This window comes from Cervus canadensis, chromosome 21, assembly GCF_019320065.1.
Source record: "Cervus canadensis isolate Bull #8, Minnesota chromosome 21, ASM1932006v1, whole genome shotgun sequence".
Lineage (NCBI taxonomy): Eukaryota > Metazoa > Chordata > Mammalia > Artiodactyla > Cervidae > Cervus > Cervus canadensis.
The window spans coordinates 25,186,298-25,208,897 of NC_057406.1; the positions used below are offsets into that span (position 1 = coordinate 25,186,298).

Sequence of the window (22,600 nt, forward strand, 5' to 3'; positions counted from 1 at the left end):
CCTGGCGGGCTACAGTCCATGGGATGGCAAAGAGTCAGATAGGACTGAGGATAGCTGATTCACTTTGCTGTGTAGCAAAAACTAACACAACATTGTAAAGCAAGTATACAGCAAAAACAATTTTAAACATAAAATAAGTGCTATTCACTTTTCTGCGACTAGAGTACAAAGATGAGAAAGCCATTAAGGAGCTCATAATTTAAACGAGAAAGGAGTGTGTGAACCTGTGTGCTCGACCACAAGGTGAGCTGGCACAGAGAGAAGGAAAGATAACTGAAAACATACACAGTAAGTGCTGTCGTACTGATGAATGAACAAAAGGCTGAAGAAATAGAAAAGGGAAGCATTTCAAGTCTCCATGCAAGTGATCAGCTTGACACCTGAATGAAGATACCTGTTTACCACAAAAAGATGATGCAGAAGGAACCATTCAGAGACATCTGTGCTGATTAAATATGTGTTGATATGTGCCAAGACATCACGGCCTTGAGGATAAATCAATGAAGTGGCTGCAAAAATCTCTGCTGTTTTGGTTGACATTCTAACCAATTTCAAAGGAAAGAAACAACTTGCCCAGGGAAAGGACCTTTCCTGCTCATAACAGGTTTTGTATCAGCAATCCTTCAAGTTACCCTTGTCACACCATGCAGGGATATACAAAGTGGGCAGCCTGCAGAAGAAAACACCAGTGTTTCTATTACACTTATAGATTCTAGTATTTCCAGTTTTGCCTGTGAACTAACATGTATGTAATTTTGATGGGAATACCAGACTATCTGACCTGCCTCTTGAGAAATCTATATGCAGGTCAGCAAGCAACAGTTAGAACTGGACATGGAACAACAGACTGTTTCCAAATAGGAAAAGGAGTATGTTAAGGCTGTATATTGTCACCCTACTTATTTAACTTCTATGCAGAGTACATCATGAGAAACGTTGGGCTGGATGAAGCACAAGCTGGAATCAAGATTGCTGGGAGAAATATCAATAACCTCAGATATGCAGATGACACCACCCTTATGGCAGAAAGTGAAGAAGAACTAAAGAGCCTCTTGATGAAAGTGAAAGAGGAGACTGGAAAAGTTGGCGTAAAGCTCAACATTCAGAAAAATAAGATCATGGCAGCCAGTCCAATCACTTCATGGCGAATAACAGTGGAAACAGTGGCAGACTTTATTTTTGGGGGCTCCAAAATCACTGCAGATGGTGACTGCAGCCATGAAATTGAGACACTTACTCCTTGGAAGGAAAGTTATGACCAACCTAGACAGGATACTAAAAAGCAGAGACATTACTCTGCCAGCAAAGGTCTGTCTAGTCAAGGCTATGGTTTTTCCAGTAGTCATGTACAGATGTAAGAGATCAACTATAAAGAAAGCTCAGCACTAAAGAATTGATGCTTTTGAACTGTGGTGTTGGAGAAGACTCTTGAGAGTCCCTTGGACTGCAAGGAGATCCAACCAGTCCAACCTAAAGGCGATCGGTCCTGACTGTTCATTGGAAGGACTGATGTTGAAGCTGAAACTCCAATACTTTGGCCACCTGATGGGAAGAACTGACTCATTTTAAAAAAACCTGATGCTGGGAAAGATTGAGGGCAGAAGGGGACGACAGAGGATGAGACGGTTGGATGACATCACCAACTCAATGGACATGAGTTTGGGTAAACTCTGGGAGCTGGTGATGGACAGGGAGGCCTGATGTGCCACAGTCCATGGGGTCTGCTCAGGGCACGACTGAGCAACTAAACTTAACTGAACTTACAAATTATTATTCGTATACTGGGAATGGGAACTCAAGCTTTACTGATGTATTTCATCAAAGAATTTGAAGACCACCGTTCTAGAGTCCTTCTAAGGCCTCAAAAAAAAAAAAAAAGTAATTTGAAATTAACTGTATTTAAAGTCACAGAGCCCGTCTAAAATACTAGCAATGGAGAAATGTTACGTGGCTGGGGAATGCACTTAAAGGCCCTGTAGACAATCCCGGAGGAGCTGCCTTATAAAACTGTTAGGGATGAAAAAGTTCCTAGTGTTTGCAGGTTTGGGTCATCGCTGGGAACAACGAGAGGTAGACGTTAACATACCCAGCACAGTCCAACCGGCTGAACGGCTTGGTGCAAAACCCACATAGGCCGCCAGGTTCAGGCGAACAGTACCCGCTTTCGCACCTGGCAACTCTGCCCGGAAACTGCATGGCCACCACAGCTCTGGAGTGAGAGCTGAGAGCTCCGCGTCCCGACTTTGAACCAGAGCCAAAAACTCCGCCAGGAGCCGTGCGTACAGGCGTGGGGCTAGCGTGCCGCGTTCAGCGTGCGTGCTCTCGCGCTTGCGCGCTGCCGTCTTCGCGCCTGTATGCAGCTTCTGCGGGGCGAATCCGCCTTCCCGCCGCTTCGTCACTTCCGGCGGACGCTCAGCGTTATTAGTGTCGTCACTTCCTGCCGGTACCGGTGTGGACGGTACGGGTCGTGGCCGCCGGTTCTCCGCTTCTCCCTTTCCCCTACTCTCCTCCCTCCCTCCCTTTCCCTCCCTCGGCGGCGGTCAGTCGCCCGTCGCGGACTCCCTGACCCGTCCCTAACCCCTTCCTGACTACAGGCTACAGGATTGGCCTTTTCCTGTGCCCCGGCCCAGCGTCAGTGTCGGGGCGGGGGCCTTGAGGAGCCGGAGGCGCTGCCACAGAGAAGAGAAAAGACTAGACGACCCCTCGGCTCTGCAGCCGGATTGCTCGGCTCGCCGCCGCCATGGCGATGAGGCAGACGCCGCTCACATGCTCCGGCCACACGCGGCCTGTGGTGGATCTGGCCTTCAGTGGTATCACGCCTTATGGCTATTTTCTAATCAGCGCTTGCAAAGGTGAGCGGGGCCTCTAGTCGGGCCCCTGATGGCTGAGGTCGGGCGGAAAGCGAACGAGGTTGGCATCCCCATTGCCGAACGAACTGCGGCTCTCGCAGCGTTTGAGGTTAGGGCCCACGGCGGGCTGATGGGGAGAGGAATAGTTGTTAGGGCTCCTGCAGCTGACGCCGAGAAGCTTTGCTAAGTAATGCCCCTAACGAAGGCTTCTCAGTTTACCTTTATTTCTATTTCTGGAGAAGCTGAACTGTGCGCTTGCTTAGACGTCCCGGCCAACAAACAGTGTAAATATCTCTCAAGGATTTGGCAGAATGCAGCAACTAGGCCAGGCCTTATTTTACGAAGACGTAGCACTCCTATTATCTCATTGAATAGTCTTTTGTCCTATAGAATTTTTCATTTCCTTTTTCCATCTTTCAAATGGAAGCTCTGTGTGTGGGGGTATGTGATGGAAGCTGAGATTTATGTTAAGAAGTTTGTCCAAAATAAGACTCAAATCTAGACTGTTTTGACACAGGTCAATCTTTTCACCTAGTTACAAATGCTCCGCGAGAGAATGTGCAGCTGGGTCCTCATTGAATTTATTTCTGAACGATCCTTAGTGACCCCAGTGAGTGAGAATAGTTCAGACAACAGAAGCAATTTCCACTTTGTTTTTCAATATGATCGTTTTATGTTTGAGTCTTAGATTTTAAGTCCTCCGAACTTCTAAGTCACATGTCGTCTTCAATATTTTTTAGATGGTAAGCCTATGCTTCGCCAGGGAGATACAGGAGACTGGATTGGAACATTTTTGGGTCATAAGGGTGCCGTTTGGGGCGCAACATTGAATAAAGATGCCACCAAGGCAGCGACAGCCGCTGCAGATTTCACAGCGTAAGTGCAGCCAGAAATGGCCACCTCCGGAGCTCTCTGTGGATTGTGCTCTGAAATGGTCAAAACGTCGTTAAAGGTTACTCGTGAAATTCTCACTGCCTTCCATATGGAACACCCCGTGTTTGATCTCACCAGAATTCCAACCTGATCCTACCTGCTTCATTCTCTTAAATGGTTCTCAAACTGTTCACAGAGACTCAAATGACTTCATTCTGTGTAAGGGTGAAATCTAAATTGTTCTTAATTTTTCCCTTGCATCTAGATTATTATCATCATTTTTGTCGATTCCACCAGCAGAATGTCTGCTGATGACATTATTCCTTATGGCACTGCCATCTTAGTTCAGGTCCCTACCACTAGTCGTTTCCCATCTGTTCAGCCTCCCTGGTGTCTTCCTGAACACAAATATCATCAGGTCACTTCTCTAGCTAATGCTTTTCCTGTCTTCCCTCTGCTTTGTCAGTGATCCCTGACCTTGGGTGTACATTATTAGAAGCTTTTAAAATACTCGTGTACATATTGATCTGGGGGTGGGGGCGTGGAGCGGTAAAGTCCCCAACAACAATTTCCTTGCCAGAAGTTCTTGGTGATTCTCATGTGCAGCCTTTAATCACCCGCTTAAAGGTTAAATTTCAGTTGCTGCCTCTTTACACTTTGGCCCATCCTAGTTCACCATCATCATCTGCACTGCACACCCTGTGCCCCACAATCTGGTTATACTCTTTGTTGCCCAAGTGGACCTTCCTTACGCTGATTTTTGGCTTTTGCATATGTTATTAACCAGACTTGCCAATGACCACTTTCCCGTCTGCTCATGTGTATCATATCTTATATAACCTTGGTACCTCTACTTCCTAATGTTTGTGACTTAGCAGACACTTAAATGTTTTAAGGAAGACAACATCAAGGGTTATTGTACATGCAGTAGACTGTTAGAGTTGAGAGTCTCAAGAGTGAAAGTGTTTAAAAAAAATTTTTTTTTAAACAATTTTACACTAAGGAGCAATTGTAAATGTGTTTGTTGTGCCTTTGTATTAAGCAAATTAAACATACTAGGTTTATTATGAAAAGTGAAGGCAGATTGATTGAGGTGGTGCATATATAACTATATGTTTGTTGAAACTTGTAGAGCTCTATGCCATGGAGTGAGTTTTACAATACATAATTTTTTAAATAGAATTTTTAAATAAACAGATAAAATCCCGTGCTCATGTGGGATTAAATTTGAGATGATGAGAGATCAGTAAGAAAAGGTAAAATGTCAGTTTGAACTTTTTTCTTTGCCTTCAAAGAATAGATGTGTTATGTTTATGCCTAGCCATCATAAGGGTTTGTGCTCTGCCCTGTTGTGATTCTATGCAATTCTGATAAAATAAGGAACTACTTGGTTTTATGTAAATCCTTTAATGTCAAATGTTGCTTTAGAGGTCAGCATGCATGCTTATAATGTGACAGACTCCTTTGTTAATTATGGGATGTGAAAAATAGGAAGTAAAAGTGATTCTCATACAAGGAAGATTTGTGGAGGACTGGAAGGCGAGGGTGTCCATTCCCTCTTTTTGCTCACACTGTCGGCTGTGTTAAACTTCTGGCTCTTACAGTACTTATTGACTTATGTATTGTTGCTTCTTGAGGCCATGGGCCATGTCTTATATTTTTTTGTATGCCTGGCTTGTTCAGCACTTTGTCAAACAAATAACTTAAGGAAGTTTCTGAAGCAGAAGGAACTAAGAATGGATGAATTAGAGATCTTGGTTTTGCTTCTGAGACATTTATGTCTCCTGTGAGTTCAACCTATTTTTTTTTTTCTCCTTCAATTTCTCCAAAGTTTATTTTTTGCTGAGTCCATTAGGAACATTGTCATTGGGAGAGAATGTCATTGGTTTCATAACAGAGATAGAAAATTGGAATTAACAACTCTGTATGTGTTAGTCGCTCAGTCGTGTCCGATCTATGACCCCAGGGACCATAGCCTGCCAGGTTCTCCAGTCCATGGAATTCTCCAGACAAGAATACTGGGGTGGGTTGCCATTTCCTTCTCCAGGAGATTTCAGAAATTTGTTAAGTGGATTTTAAAAATGTCATTATTGAAACTAGGTCTCCAGTTTGCTAAGTTAATAGTTAATAAAGTGATATTTTAAATTAAATTTGATTGGGTAAAATGTAACAAGATCTTAGGCACTACAGACATTAGAATTAAAATAGACGATCTTTTAAATTGCATTTCTGGAGAGATTCATTTCTGTTAATCTCAGTTCTGTGTTATCTGGCTCAAACATGAGTGCCAATGACATGAGCAAAATGCTCTGTCGTCTCTTGCCTGATGGACAGTCTTGCTCTGATCTGAGACTTGTACAGAAGCTTGCTAGGAATGATAACCCATCTCTGTAAAATCTGTGAAGACCTGATGCACATTTGACAAATTGTAATGCCAGCCCTTAGGAAAGAAATGAAATGCATTAGATAGAAATTACTGCTTATGTGATAATTACTCTGAAATGGAGAGAGAAAAAGGTGTGAAAAATACAGCACTTTAAATACTTAACAGAGTTCTGAAAAGAGTAGTCAAGATTTTATCTTGCTGCCAGAGGCACAGTTAGCTTTGTTTTTAGGTCACTAACAGCATTAATAACCCAAGTCATACATTTGAGGTCATTTCTCTGTATAGGTATTCAGTGTTGTTTTGGGACTTTCTTAACATTTCAGGTCTCAGTGTCTGTGTTTACACGGGGTTATTAAAAACATGAATGCTGGGGCCAGGTTGTGTTTGAACACTGACTCCATCCTTTAATAGCTCTGTGATCTTGTGAACTTTATTTAACCTCTCTCTTTTGCAGTTTCATCATCCATAAAAGTGAGAATAGCAATAGTGCCTACCTCTCGTCGTGAATGGGCTTCCCTTGTGGCTCAGCTGGTAAAGAATCTGCCCGCAATTTGGGAGACCTGGGTTCAGTCCCTGGGTTGGGAAGATCCCCTGGAGAAGGGAAAGACTACCCACTCAAGTATTCCGGCCTGGAGAATTTCATGGACTGTGTAGTCCATGGGGTCGCAGAGTCAGACACAACTGAGCGACTTTCATTCGTTGTGAATATTAAATGAGTTGATATGTTTATATTTAGAATGTTACCTGAAATCTAGTAGCTATGTAAATGCTAACATGTGTAAGGTAACACTGATAGCTACCACCCCAACAGACCAAAATCATGTGTTCTTTTGGAACATCTATGGCTAAAGCCAAGAAACCTTTGGGTTTCATGCAAGGAAGTTTTAGTAGATCTACGTAGCAAGAGGGAATACTTTTGGATTTTTTCCCTTTCATTTCAGGCTTTCAGGTGCCATGATGTAGTGGGAAAGATGTAAGCATTTGCATTAAGCAGGCTTCCCTGGTGACTTAGTGGAACCTGCCTGCCTATGCAGGAGACATAGGTTCCATCTGAGGGTCAGGAAAATCTCCTGGAGAAGGAAATGGCTACCCACTCCAGTATTCTTGCCTGGGAAATCTCATGGACAGAGGATCCTGGTGGGTTATAGTCCGTGGGGTTACAAAAGAGTCAGACACAACTGAGCAACTAAACAACAAGGCCTGAGTTCATGTGCTAGCCATACTTTGTATTTTCAGTTTGATCATGAGATGTTTCTTAAACCTCTTGTTTCATATTTGTCAAATGAATGTAAGCCAAGCGTGGTTTGGGGGCAAGTCAGAGAGATTTTTTTCCACTTACGTGCCTGAATCTAGCCTCGTGTCTGTTGCATAGCAGGTGCTTGGTTAGTGGGAGCTGAGACTTAACCCTCATTTGTTGTGTGTCTGTCTGTAAAGTGTGGGGATGTGTGCATCCTTTCTTTATATTCTCATTTAATGACCTGTATGGGCTCTGCTATTATGGAACTTGACCCAATAAAGAAGAGCTCCTTAGTGTAATTTTAGGTGTCATGTTTATCAAAAGGATAATTTTGCCCATTTTTCTTATAGAGAAAGTATATTCAGCAGGGCTGGTCTGTGAGTCAGTTTGGAATGTTATCTTGAGGTAATGTGGGTAGGCAGCTGAAAAGTCAGCTGAAACTGTCCCTGAAACACCATTCTCTTTTTTTTTTTTTTCATTCTCTTTATATCTTTTAATTCGTCTTTTGATTCATAGAGCTAATGTTACCACCACATCTCCTGATCCTTTTTTTTTTTTGTCTTCTTGTAAAAAGCCCACAGGAAGAGCTACATTTTCTCTGAATAAGGTTCTCAATAAATCAAAGGTGCTATTGTCTCCTTTTTGATGGCTTGGCCGTCATATTAAGACAGGCAGTCATTTTCCCGAAATAGCTTAATTTTTTTGTTAAGGCCTTAAAGAAGTAAGTTAAGCAGCCACTCTTTTGAGACTGGTGAGTCCTCTCTCAGAATATGAAAAGTATTGAACAGATAGCATTGATCACATGCAAAAAACTGGGGACATAAGAGGTATCACTAGTTTATGAAGATGGCAGGTACATCTTGAGTTGTACAGAAATGAATGCTATAGGATCATCTGTTGAGAGGGTATTGTTAATGATGTTTCATTAAGCATCTTCCTTTATGGACCCTTCCTGCCATTTCTCTCAGGGGAGCTCTATGGAGGATGTCCTTTCCCCTGCTCTGATTTGATCCCTGTAGCCAGCTAGTTAATAACTGGTTTCTTGCCTGGAGTTTAGGTTATTCCAGGTTCCTTTTAGGATTCTAAGCTGTTTTTAGGACTCTTATTGTGAATAATGGAAATGTGCCAAAGTTAGTACAAGTGACTAGAACATGCTCTGTTGGGGAGTGTGGCACTCGATTTTACTAATGTATCTAAGTGGGAGGAAAGCGAGTGTAGATACATTGGCCCTCTGGATGGTACTAGTACAGTCGCTCCAGTTGCCTCTGCAACAATGAATGGACATGATCTAAGCAGAATAATTAGATTTTGGGGAGTTTGGGGAAGATGACTGAATATCCTTGAAATTAGTATCGCTAAGGACATCGCCCAGTTTCTTTGAGACTTGAGAGTGTGTGAATAGGATAGAGATTTCAAGTATATTTGATATTTTCTTCACTTTTGATGTGCTTAGTCGCTCAGTCATGTCCGACTCTTTGCAACCCCATGGACTATAGCCTGCCAGGTTCCTCTGTCCATGGGGATTCTCTAGGCAAGAATACTGGAGTGACTTGCCAGGCCCTTCTCCAGGAGATCTTCCTGACCCAGGGATTGAACCTAGGTCTCCTGCATTGCAGGCGGATTCTTCACTGTCTGAGCCACTTTGGAAGCCCTTTGATACCTTCTGTTACTATAGCAGTCTAATCTATGTGAACTCTTATCACTGATTTCCCTGTGATTAAGAGTAAACATGTGGACAAAACTAAAAGTAAAGTAAAATTAAACACAGTATAAGCTGAGTTCTGTGGAAGAACAGAAAGGAATGGTTGATGGAAGTGAGAAAAATAGAAGGTTTAGTGAAAAAATAGCATTAGTGATGACCCCTGAGGATGAGGAGAACTGGTTTAGCCAAGAATGTAAAGTTTGTTGTTGCTGCTTAGTTGCTAAGTCGTGTCCAATTCTTGTTGCGACCCCATGCCTTTGTCCATGGGATTTCCCAGGCAAGAGTACTGGAGTGGTTGCTATTTCCTTCTCCAGGGGGCCTTTCTGACCCAGGGATTGGACCCTTGTCTCTTGCATTGGGAAATGGCTTCTTTACCACTGAACCACCAGGGAAACCTAAGATGATAAAAATACAGACCAAGTAGAACCCTATGAGCAAAGACAGAGGAGCCATAGCTTGTTTGAGGGATTGTTTATAATCTGATGTGACTAGATTCAGAGAAATAATCCAAAATGAGGTTGGGAAAGTAGGATTGGACCAGAGAGTTGAATTGGAAATGGGAGAGGGTGGAATAGGTTTCCTGTGCAAAGAGAAATTAATATTTGAGAGTTAGTATAATACCACTCACAGTTGACACTGTTTCTCTCAGAACATACTTACTCAGCCACTCATGACTCATGTCTATGATTTCCAAGATTTATATTGTATCATAAGCATTTATTCCTGTTAGATGCTTCGTGCTTCTTTAAGTTGCACATACTGTTACACTCCTCTACAGTGTTTCTATTTTTACCCCTGGGATATTTCTACATGCTCTATAAGACTACTAGTTTTGATGCTTAGATCTTCTGGGCTTTCTGACATAAATGGTGGTGTGGTTTTTGTTTGTTTTCTCTATATCCATGTGTGTTTGTCTTTTTATTTCTTCTCTCTCTTTTTTTTTAATTTATTTATTTGACTGCATTGGGCTGGGTCCTAGTTGAGGCACTCCGGACCTTCATTGTGTTATGCAGTATCTTTCATTGTGACTCGCTGACTTAGTTGCTCCCCGGCTTTTGGGATCTTAATTCCCCGACCACGGATGGAGTCCATGTCTCCTGCATCGCCTGGCAGATTCTTAACCATTGGGCCACCAGGGAAGTCCCTTAATTATATTTCTTAAAAGTACTATTTAATACACACACACACACACACACACATATGTATATTTTTTTCTTCTTCTTCTTCCCTGCTAAAGCTAACACTACTGAGGCAGGAACTTTGGGATCATGTTTTTTTTCTCCCTTTTGTGCCCTAGCACTGAGTCTTGAGTGACATACTTGATACATTTATTCTATGTTTAACGAGTGAAGAAAAAATACTCCTTGCTTTCTCTATTTTTCTTTTGCTTTCTGTTTCATTGTTCACTTTATTCCTAAAAATAAATGTCAGTTACATTAGAAAGTAATTATTAGAATAATTATTATGGAGGGTAGCTTGTTCCTCATAACAATTTCTTTTTCCCATGTGGAAGGTTTTCTTGTTTATTTTTCAGTCACCTCTTCTGATCTAAAATGAACTTTTTTTCTTCTTCTTTATTGTTCAAGCTTTTTTATTTGGGGGATCTTCTTAAAAGTATTTCTGTGAACTGTTATTTAAGCATTATCCCCCAGCATACACATATATACACATGTGTGTATAGACACACAACCACACATATACTTTGGGTTGGGATGGGTTTGTTGGAAAACCTACAATTGAGAGATTTGAAAACCTACAATTAAAATCCTCAACATTAGCATTACGTAATCAAAGACTGATACTTTGTGTGGAAGTTAATTGGTCTAGGATTTGAAAATTTAAGTCAACTTTGAGGAAGAGATAGAGTATTTTTTTCTCTACTGTCTTGATTTAAAATTTCATGTAATCTCTTGTCAAGGCTTTTTATTCTCCTGTAAAATTTTTTTAAAGTATTTATTGTTTTTCATCTCTTGTTTCTCATGTATTATGAGTATAGACGAAAAAAATTGGAAAGGTGAAACTGAATTGGTTAAAATGTTTGCAGTCGTGTTATAAGGATATTATGGCTAGAGGCTAAAAGGAAAGTAAGGATTTCTGGTTCATGGATCTTATTTACTTAAATTTGATCTTTTCCATTGTCAAAATTATATTGCTATATCATTTTTACCTTATAATATATTTATATAACATCTCAAATATCTAACTTATTTGGTAACTAATTATCAAAATTGCCATATGTTTGTCTTTTATGTTTTAGCAAAGTATGGGATGCTGTCTCAGGAGATGAATTGATGACCCTGGCTCATAAGCACATTGTCAAGACGGTGGATTTTACGCAGGTATTAGAAAGTGGAGTTTGTTTAGGGAGTTAAATTGCTGTTATTATAGGATATGGCTGTGGTTTTATATTTGATTGGTTTGTATTTAGTTCATGTTTGATTTTGTGGGGGAGTATTTTGTATATGGTGACTTACATTTGATCTGACTCTAGATTAAACTGTATACCTTTACAGTTGACTCTTGATTAACATGGTTTGAACTGTACAGGTCCACTTAACATGAATTTTCTTCAGTGGTAAATACTGCAGTATTACACAGTCCACAGTTGGTTGAATCTTTGGATATGGAGGAACTGAGAGTGGGGGGGTGGACCACATATATAGAGGACTGACTATAATTGATACATGGATCTTCCACTATGTGGAGGATGGGTCCCTTAATCCCTGAGTTGTTTAAGTCAACTGTATTTCTTCTTGGTTGATCCTATGAGATTTTTAAGAACCCTGGAACTCTTGTATCAACAATAGCAACAAACATCTAAAAAACCCAAGTAATGTTTCCCAGTGACTTAGAAGGGAGAGGATAAATTGGAGGTCATCACAGTCATACTGCTCAGTAGGCAGCGGGGGCAGAGCCAGTTGAGAGCCATGTGGTTGGTGGTGTGACCTTTAAACTGGGAAGCTTACAGGATTTGGCAATTATGAGAAAGATAAATGCTTTATAGTATTTTCTCAGGAATAATTGGCCTGTGTGCATCTCTTTGTAACATCTGTGAGCTTTATTTGCATTTTATGTAGTGTTGAAGAAGCTGCAAAGAGATATAACTATTAAAGTAGTTAATCTAATACCATTTTACTTGTATGTGTTTTCAGGATAGTAATTACTTGTTAACCGGGGGACAGGATAAACTGTTACGCATATATGACTTGAACAAACCTGAAGCAGGTAATTTTAATTTATTTGTGCTTTTGTTTTCTTCTAATTTAAATAACTTTTCCTGATTAAAGGAATTCCTGTTCAGTACTCAAATTAGGAAAATGCAGTCACAAAGAAAAAATTAAATTTTAATCCACCATCCAGTCCATCCCCACTCCCCACTCCCCTCGTCATGTGGCATCTTTTATTCCCTGACCAGGGATCAAACCCACACCCCCTGTATTGGAAGTGCAGTCTCAACCACTGGACCACCAGGAAAGTCTCCTCATCCAGGATTATTAATTAATGTCTTTAGTTTTGGGTTCATGTTTTTCCAGTCTTTTTTTTTAATGCAGATATTTTTTTTAATGAATTTTTTTTAATACTATTAAAAAAAATTTTTATCCTGATAGACTTTTATTATGACACTAAGTCTTAAAAGGTACATAATAGTGTTAATTAACTTTTGGTTAGAAGGAGTGGTTATTATCTGTAGAAGGTGAGAAGGGTAAGAATTCTCAATGTATATACATACTTGGATTTTTGAACCACATGGGTGTGTCAGCTATTCAGAAGAAGGTTTAAAATCTGTAGTAATTTTTTTATGTCTTTAAATACTCTATTCATTCTTTCTAACGACTTGTGTGACTTTCCATTCTATGGATAAGCAAACTAACCAATCTCCTATTATGGCCTGCTTGGGCTATTTACAAATTTTAAAGATTATAAGCAGTGTTGTGCTAAACATCCTTATAGTTGCAAATATTCCACAATTGTTTCTGTAGAATATCTACATAGAAATAGAATTGTTGAGACAAAAAGGAGATATACTTGGAAGCCATTAATAGATATTATTACCAAAGAGGCCACCAGTGAAATATAAAAAAGTACCTATAGCCAACCTGTTCTAGCAAACACTGATAACTAGCTTTATCTTTGCCAGTTTAATAGAAAAATTCTGATTAATGTGAACTTGAAAAATAATTCATCAGGTTAAAGTACTGTTGAATACCATTTTAATTTACTTATTATATACTAATTGGGTTCTTAAATTTTGTATTGTGGGCACAGTTTATTCATAAGTCAGTAAGCTTTGGGAGCTTATAACAAAGTCAAAGCTACATTGGAAATTAAGCAATTATCCTCGAGATACCTTTTCTAAAGTTACTTCTAAGGTGAGGAAACAAACTACATTTATGGTTTATTCTCCTTTGGTATCTGGGGATTAATAACTTTATGCTAAAACATAGCAGACTACTCTGACCTCACCAAATCAGTGTACCTTCTGGCTCAGGAGATAGTTCAAGGGTCAGGCAGATATCTTTTGTCTTCTTTATCCTTTCTCAGAGCTGCTTTTTGAAAGTGATTCTTCCACTGTCTTGCATTAGAAAGAGGAGCTTTTACTCTGTCAGACAACAGATTAGAAACTTCAGGTGGTGGCTGCTATAATGTGTGCACGGTTTTCATCTGTGTCTGATAGCAGTGTCTGTCTGTTTTGCATTCAGCTCTTGCTATCCACACAAACATCATGCAGCCAAAGAGTAAGTTGGGACCATAGTACTGGTCTAGTGTTGTCTCTTTGGACCTGCCCACCACTGGCCAGCCTCCAAATTCCCACACACAAAACTTTGGGAATAGAGATTGCTTCGGGGAATTTAATGTAAGATATCTGTAGTAACTTTTTCTTTTAAGTGGTGGTGCAGGGCAGGGGGAGCAACTTTAAATGTTTTGATTCTTAAACTCTGAGGTATAGTAACTTGTTAATCCCCATTTACCAGTGATGAAGTATAGTCTTCAAAAGGTTAAATGGTTTGCCCAAAGTCAAAGTTGTGTTGAATGGTATTGCCTGCAACATCTGCTTTTGCCCAGACATAGCAAGTTTATTAACAATTGTGTTTTAAATTGTTTTATCTGAAGAACCTAAGGAAATCAGTGGTCACACCTCTGGTATTAAAAAAGCTTTGTGGTGCAGTGAGGATAAGCAGATCCTTTCAGCGGATGATAAAACTGTTCGGTGAGTAATTTTTCTTTAATAATTTAAAGTTTGAAAATATGTTTGACCTTGGAGCTTATAGTTAAGTTTTCTGTAACTATCATGTAGGAAGAATTGTGTCTGAACATTACAACTGTGGCTGCATCTGGGTCACATTTTTTCAGAGCTGTCTGCTATAAACATAGAGTGGGATTCACAAGACTCAATTAAAACTGTTGACATCTTTATAAGCAGTTGCTCTTAACCTGGGTGAATGGACTGCCTGGCCATAGCGTGTCCATTATATCCCTGAAATTCTATACAAAGTTTTGTGAACTGTATTTTTCTGTGGAAAGATAGCTATCATCAGACTCACAAAAACAGAGTATGAGAACCATTATTTAGAGCAGTGCTGAAATTGATTAGATTAGGAGATATGTCTTAATAGCATAATCACTTGGGAAGTATATTTACAGTATTAGTTTTGACTTGACCAACAAGCTACCAAATAATTTGATGTTTTATGCTAAAGCCACATTTCTCAGTATCATCTGTAATTCGTGAATTGGAGTGGAGGTTGTTTTACTGCAGTTGTGGTTATTTTTTCATTGGTTAATCTGCAGGTGTAATTTAAACTGTAAGTATTTTTCTTAAATGAGTAAATATCACCTTCTTTTGTTTTTTTATGCAGCCTTTGGGATCATGCTACTATGACGGAAGTGAAATCTCTAAATTTTAATATGTCCGTTAGCAGTATGGAATACATTCCTGAGGGAGAGATTTTGGTAATAACTTATGGACGATCTATTGCTTTTCATAGTGCAGTAAGGTATGTCTGAGAAGTATCTTCATTTTCTTTCCTGGTAACAAAGGGGCAGTTTAGTGTACTTAACATTTGGAAGGCATGTACTAAGGTATTTAATGCTTTTAAAGGCAAATCTTGGCGTATATGAGGTAATATGGAGGAAAATTGTTTCCATACCTAATAATAGTGAGTTTTTTGAAAATTTGGTAGGCTTTGATCAGAAGAATTAATCAGATTAATTTCCGGGTGTTTTGGACATGTATTGGTAAAATGTAACAAGTTTTAATGTATATTTTTCTTTAAAGATCCCTAGACTGATGCTATAATTTATATTGTTCATTACTCTAAAACCTCTGTGATCTTGATTCTGCCATTTCACTTTAAAATTTAAGAAAAATTAGTGATTTTTCTTTCTGTTTCCAAGTAGGGCATAGATTTAATGATTTTTTTTAAAAGCAGACTTAATTTTTATGACTATAAATATATTAAGTGCTTATGTTGGAAATTTAGAAAATATAATTTTGAAAAACTTGGGTATAATCCTGTAGCCATAGAACCAGAAAGTTACTGGTAGCTGTATTTTTTGCTAGTCTTTTTTCTTTGGGGTGTGTGTGTGTTTGTGTTTTTTTCTTTAGTTACTAGGACCCTAATAAGTATAATTTTCATTTTTTTATTCTAAGATACTCTTAGCCATTAAAATTCTTTGAAAACATTTTTACTAGGTGTATTATCATAGAGTCTGAGTGAGTGAAAGTCACTCAGTCGTGTCTGACTCTTTGCGACCCCATGGACTATACAGTTCATGGAATTTTCCAGGCCAGAATACTGGAGTGGGTAGCCATTCCCTACACAAGGGGATCTTCCCAACCCAGGGATCGAACCCAGGTCTCCCTAATTGCAGGTGGATTATTTACCATATGAGCCACCGGGGAGGCATTATAGAGTCTACCACGTCACACATTAGTTCCCCTGTTGTAACTCTGCAGTGAGATTTATGATACATCTCTTGCATGTTTCTTCACAAGAGAATCCTGTCAGTAGAATTACCAGTTCAGAGGTCAGGAATGTTACGGCTGGCACAGTCTGCAGCCTGCGTGCAGCTTTGTCGCCTGCCTCTGCCTGCCCATCCCAGCCCCGGACAGGAGCCTCCCACACACTGCACTGCTCTCGGGTGGGCAAAATCACAGAGAAACATGAGTGGATAACAACAGAAGATGGTGTTGGAATAGTTGGGATCAACAGTTTTTCACAGGAATCTTTGGGAGATGTTTAGTCTGCCTGAAGTTGGAGCAAAGTTGAACAGACAAGATGAGCTGGTGCTTTGGAAAGTGTGAAAACTACTAGTGAGCTCTGTTCTCTATCAGGAGAAGTAAGTGAAATTAATGAAGCTATTGCAGAAAAGCCAGGACTTGTCAACAGATCTTGTTATGAAGATGAGGGCCACACTGAGTAACTCCAGAATTAAATAAACTGATGGGTGAAGAAGCATGTGAGAAATACAGAAAATCTATTGAGGAGTAAAAATGGAACCCCTGAATAAACTAGTTTAAACAAAACAGAGGGTAGGAAAGTGTTTAAAGTTCTTGGTGTACATACCACTTATTTGATTTCCATAAAGAATGTACCACATTATATTCTGACCAGCAGTCCTGACCTTTTCTCTGTAAAGGGCCACTTGCAGAGCTGAGCTTCACTGAATGGCCGAAGAAATGAGAAGGCAATCAAGATGGAGATGAGCAATTAAGAATGCTAGAGAGTTCACACACACACACAAACACACAGTGAATTGATAATAATGGAATGGTACTGCCCAAAACCATTAAATTGTGCAGCTGAGTTCATTGGTTGCTTCTGGACTCGGGCAGCGTGCAGCCCTGCTGTAGAACCTTGCCTGAAATGGTGGTGGAGGAGGTTTGCTGGCCTATTAAATATTCTGCCATTTAAGCCAGAAAGTTGCTATTCAGTGATCCTGCGTAAGTCATGACTAACTTTCATTTTCATGCTTTGTAGCATGTGATGATGGGAGTAGGATGGCAACATTTCGGAGCTGAAATGCTCTAATGTTTTGTGTTGGAAGCCTTTCAGGATTTTTAGGGTTAGGCTGGAAAAGAGCCGATGCCCAAACTCATTGATATTCAGGGGAAGCTATTGTTATGCATTGATTTTTATTATGTAGCTCTAGTCTCAGATTTAGTTATTATTTTATAGCCTGATAGATAAAACTGAGCCATTTTGAGCAGTTTTATGTTTCACAGCATTAAAGCTTTTTCCTTTGCAGAAACTTAAAAGTTCTCAGCAACTGAAAAATAATATACAAATACTCCTTTATATTAATTACTTGCTGTAAAAACTTCTGTGTACAAAGATAATGCATGTTTGTCCTGGAAAAATTAAACAATGCAGAATTAAATTTTTTTTTCAAAGCAAAAATCCTAGTATATTAGCCATACTGTTTTCATTAGCCAACCTAATCATTTCCAGGAAGGCATTCACTGCACAAAATGGATATCCCTCTATGGAAGGGGCTGTGTATTTTGGGGATGCATTTCACTTGGGCATAGTAGCCTTCTGGTTTTTTTTTCCCTAATATTATTTAGATGTGTTTTTGTTTGGTGTTTTTCCTCTTTTAAAAATTATAATTGATTTATAAGGTTTAATTTCTGCTGTGCAGCAAAGTGATTGAGTCATACGTACACATTCTTTTTTATATTCTTTTCCGTTAAAGATGTATCACAGGATATTGAATATATTTCCCTCTGCTCTACAGTAGGGCCTAGTTGACCCATTCTCTGTATAATAATTTGCATCTGCTAACTCCAGACTCCCACTCTCCCTGCCCCATCCCCCAGCCCCCTTGGCAACCACCGGTCCATTCCCTGTCTGTGAGTCTGTTTTGTAGATAAGTTCATTTGTGTCATATTTTAGGTTCCACATATGTGATATCTTATGGCATTTGTCTTTCTCTTTCTGACTTCACTTAGTATAATAATCTCTAGTTCCCCTATGTTGCTGCAAGTGACATTATTCATTTTTATGGTTGAGTAGTATTTTGTATTTATGTACCACATCTTCATTATCCATCCATCTGTCAGTGGCCATTTAGTTTCCAGGTCTTGGCTGTTGTAAACAGTGATGCTATGAACATAGGGATGCCTGTGTCTTTTTGAATTATAGTTTTGTGTGGATACATGCCCAGGAGTGGGATTGCTGGATCATAATGGCAACTGTATTTTTAGCTTTTTGAGGAACCTCCATACTGTTCTCCATAATGGCTGTACCAACTTACATTCCCACCAACAGTGTATAAGGGTTCCCTTTTTTCCACACCTAGAGGGCTTTTTTTTTTTTAGCAGCACTTTGTTGTTCAGTCACTGCTCCGTGTTTGACTCTGTGAGCCTGCCATGCTCCTCTGTCCTCCTCACATATGTCAGGATGTTTGACTAAATGGATATTGGATTAGTCCTTAAGTTTTAGAATTTAGGAACATTTTAAATGTAACATTATTTCCTCATATTATTTATGAAATATTCAAAACTTATAAATATTATTTAATTTTTTTTTAGTTTGGACCCAATTAAATCCTTTGAAGCTCCTGCAACCATCAATTCTGCATCTCTTCATCCTGAGAAAGAATTTCTTGTTGCAGGTGGTGAAGATTTTAAACTTTATAAGTATGATTATAATAGTGGAGAAGAATTAGGTAAGTTGTCTTTTTTTTTTCTTAAGATTATGTAGGTACCTTGGTCAAAGGTTAGGTTTCAGTGATTAACACCTCAGTTAGCCATTTTTTTAGCTCCTACTTGCTTTCTGGCAATCCTGCTTTACAGTCCAATGAACTTAAGCTTGTTAGAATTGTACACAGAATAAAACACAATTTCGTTTTGTTCGGGAAAACTGATGGATTGTGTTGGGTAAATGGAATCTCAGTGAATACACTAAATAGAATCTATTTTAATTGTTCAGTGTTCATAATTTATTGGTTGAATATTAAGTGACTTAAATAGAGAATCTCCCATTGTTTTTATTTAATGTCACTTTTCAAGTTTTAGAATATTTTGGCCACATGTTTTATTCTCTGAAGGAGAGAAAGTAAATTATTTGTGGGGTATCTGAGGTTACAATTAGTGAATACAGAACCTTGGATGCAGATATTCTTATTTCAAAATCTCAAATTCTTTCTATTCTTATGATAATTTTTTATATTCATAATAACACAGGCATGATATTCCCTGGGAGCAGCTAGTGCATGAATGTCTTTGAGTTGAGTGGACATGGAGACAGAAAAAGAACATTAGTAAACAGTTTTGAAAACTGGTAAAGTGAGGAAGCATTAGAAAGTAAGTGAAGAAAGTCTGGAAATAAGGATATGCCTTAGACAGAATAACACCACTACTAATGTGTACGTTTTCTCATTAAACTCTATATAGGATCAGTGTTGATCCTTGATCTTCTTACTCTGTGTGATGGAATGACTAGTGGACTCCAGCTCGTCTGCTACGAGAGTGTGAGAGGCAGAGTGTGTAAAAGAGCTCCATCTGGTGGTTCTCTGTAGGCATAGTAAGAATTGCTTCCCTGGTAAATAGTGAGTTGAGGATTTGAAAATGGGGATTGAATTGATAGGCTTTAGACTTGCTTTCCATAGACTTGAAGGTAGGGTGTCATTTACCTCCCTTTCTTTATCTTTTTTCTGGTTTTAAAAGAGATTTCTAGATGTCTTTTTAAAATTCATTGTTTTTGGCTGTGCTGTGTGCAGGCTTTTCATCTAATTGTGACAAGCAGGGGCTCTTCTCTGGTTGTGGTGCTTGGGCTTCTCATACTGGTCTCTCTTCTTGCAGAATATGATCTCAGTAGTTGCGGCTTGTGGGCCCTAGGGCTTTGGCTCAGTAATTGAGACACACAAGCTTAGTTGCCCCACTGCATGTGGAATCTTCCCAGACCAGGCATCAAACCCACATCCTCTGCTTTTCTCAGGCAGGATTCTTAAGCACTGGACTATCATGGAAGTCTCCTTTAGCTTGATTGGAACATGAAGTCTTGTTTTTTGTTTTGTTTTGTTTTTTTATGATGAGAATCACTTTAGTTTTAGTTCGGTATAGTTTTTTGACTTTGCCCTCAGAATTTCACATCCTCTCTAGTGTATCAAGACTTAATGTCCTGTTTAAGTATTAAATTATCTAATACCCTTCTCTTTCTCAGAATCCTACAAAGGACACTTTGGTCCTATTCACTGTGTGAGGTTTAGTCCTGATGGAGAACTCTATGCCAGTGGTTCTGAAGATGGAACATTGAGACTGTGGCAAACTGTGGTAGGAAAAACATACGGCCTTTGGAAGTGTGTGCTCCCTGGTGAGAATTTTTATTCATAATTTTGTATCATTTTTCATCATTGATTCTGTCTCTATTTCTGTCTTCTATAGAATAAGGTTTAAGCAAAGAGTAGCCTGATGAATAAATCATCCATTAATCTCTGAATAACACTACTTATTGATCCTTACTAATAAAGTAGACATGTTAATAAAAATACTGTTATTGATCCCAAGTAGTTATAGTTTGGATCTAAAAGTATGAATCTGAAAGATATACTATTTTAGAATTACAGTTATTAAGGTGTTTTGTAGTTTATTGCTTGCCATAGTCTTGGTGTACTCTTCTTAATTGTTAAAATACTAGAACTTGCTCATGACATTGTAATTCATGTAATCATCATTGCTTTTCTTTTCATAGAAGAAGATAGTGGTGAGCTGGCAAAGCCCAAGATCAATTTTCCAGAGACAGCAGAAGAGGAGCTAGGTAAATACTAGCAGTTAACTTCTGTAGGGTCCTGGAGAATGGAAAACTGAAGTGTTAGTTAACTCATTGACAAAAATCTATTCAGTATAAGCATACTTAAATAAGAGGAAGTTTAAATATATGTATATTTATATATACATATGAATACATAAAAGATAAATCATTTTAAATACCTACTTCATGGTACTAGCCACGGAGATGTATCATGGAGGTGACTGATACGGTTACTCTTAAAGGACTTAGAGTTTGACTTAGGAGGCATATGCTAAAATAGACTGTTGCAGTTGTAATTTTTACATAACACTTGTTAAGCACCAAGTGCTCTTTCCCAAATATAGAATTACAAATTGTAATGTGCTCTGATCAAATATAGTATTGATTGAAATTCAAATCAATAAAGGAGGGAGCCACATCTTCAAAAATCTGACTTTAATTCAGTGTTTACTAGACAGTTGAAGTCACTGAAAATGTAGCCCCAAAGAGAACCCCCTGGAGTGGAAGAGCTTGATGGGAAATGGTCCATTCTCTGCTCCTTGCTTCTTAGCGGTCTGGCTTCTCGTCTGTGGCGTGTGCTCTCTTGCCTCCCCTCACCAGCATGCTTGAAAGACTTTTTCATTCTTTCCTTAATCTCACAGAAATATAGAGTGGCTTCTTTCCTCCCTTAAGTCGACTAACGTGACTTTCTGTTTTTGAATTGTAGAAGAAATTGCTGCAGAGAATTCAGACTCCATCTACAGTTCAACTCCCGAAGTGAAGGCCTGAGCGTCAGGCACATGCCGCAGACAGTGCACAACTTACGGACTAAAGCAAGCAGAGAAAAGCGTCAGCCTCCAGTTACCCTCTGCTGAAAGCAACGTGAGCAGTATATAATGAGGAATACGAATTAGCTCCAGTGCTGGAACTAACCTACTTGGTGATACCTATGAGTGAGAACACAAGAGTATCAGCCAAAGGCTGATGGAGTTATGCTCTTACAGTGTGATGGTCTGTTGTCTTTTTAATGAGTATGTGTAAGCCAACATCCAATTTCTCTTATTACAATTAGATTTCTTGTAGCTGTTTATGTTATTATGAAGAGGGAAAATATATTGGCCTATTTTTCTGACTTTTCCCTTAAAAGCAGAAAGCTGGTTTGTTTTTTTTTTTTTGCTTTAGTTATAAAGAAGAGGGAATACATGATAAAGTAACAGTTTGATTTCTCTTATTGTACACTGCTTCTGAACATCTAATTGTTTTTAGTTGTCTCAATAAAATGGCTCTAAAACAATGCTGTGTGTGTTTCTTGGGGAAACTGATAGATTTGAGTAGTTGGAATGTTTTGGCTGTGCTGGGTCTTGGCTGTGGCACTTGGGATCATTTTTTCAGTTGCAAATGCAGGCTCCTAGTTGAAGCACATGGGATCTAGTTTCCTGACCCGGAATTGAACCCGGGCCCCCTGCATTGGGAGTGTGGAGTCTTAGCCACTGGACCCCTGGGGAAGTCCCCATAGATTGTAGTTTTATAAATGGAAATGGCCAGAAAGTTTCTCTATATCATATCAAGAGACCACCCAGTTAAAGGATCTGTAGTGAACAGAAATTGCTTCCTGACATTGAAATTCAGTTACTTGTACTGGATTTTTTAAGTCTTCATGTGCTTTGGTAGGGTTTTATATACCTTTCTCCCTCCTAGATTGGACAGAAATGCTTGAACTGCCTTTTAAGAAAACTTTCAGGAAAAAAAATGACTTATTTAAATGATAGATACTTGTTATAAGGAAAAAAAAGTTCAGAATTAGCAGAAAGATAGCAG

The 22,600-nt window shown here is 39.1% G+C and overlaps 1 protein-coding gene and 1 non-coding gene across 4 annotated transcripts; both read left to right on the top strand.

Annotated features, from left to right (window-relative positions):
- Positions 1-2,420: 2,420 nt before the first annotated feature.
- LOC122423585 (serine/threonine kinase receptor associated protein) lies at positions 2,421-22,076 on the top strand. 3 transcript variants are annotated; one of them, XM_043440775.1, is made up of 10 exons: positions 2,421-2,852; positions 3,590-3,725; positions 11,305-11,386; positions 12,200-12,272; positions 14,160-14,256; positions 14,906-15,043; positions 18,583-18,719; positions 20,216-20,365; positions 20,744-20,809; positions 21,510-22,076. In XM_043440775.1, the coding sequence occupies exons 1-10, from the start codon at positions 2,741-2,743 to the stop codon at positions 21,569-21,571; spliced, it is 1,053 nt and encodes a 350-aa protein (XP_043296710.1). In that variant the 5' UTR covers positions 2,421-2,740; the 3' UTR covers positions 21,572-22,076. The 3 variants fall into 3 exon arrangements, with proteins under 3 accessions (XP_043296710.1, XP_043296711.1, XP_043296712.1); XM_043440776.1 differs by having other exon boundaries at positions 20,747-20,809; XM_043440777.1 differs by lacking the exon at positions 3,590-3,725 and having other exon boundaries at positions 2,427-2,852.
- On the top strand, positions 13,685-13,866 carry LOC122424119. The gene has a single exon (XR_006264314.1). It is a non-coding gene; the product is annotated as a small nucleolar RNA SNORA23 (small nucleolar RNA).
- Positions 22,077-22,600: the final 524 nt, after the last annotated feature.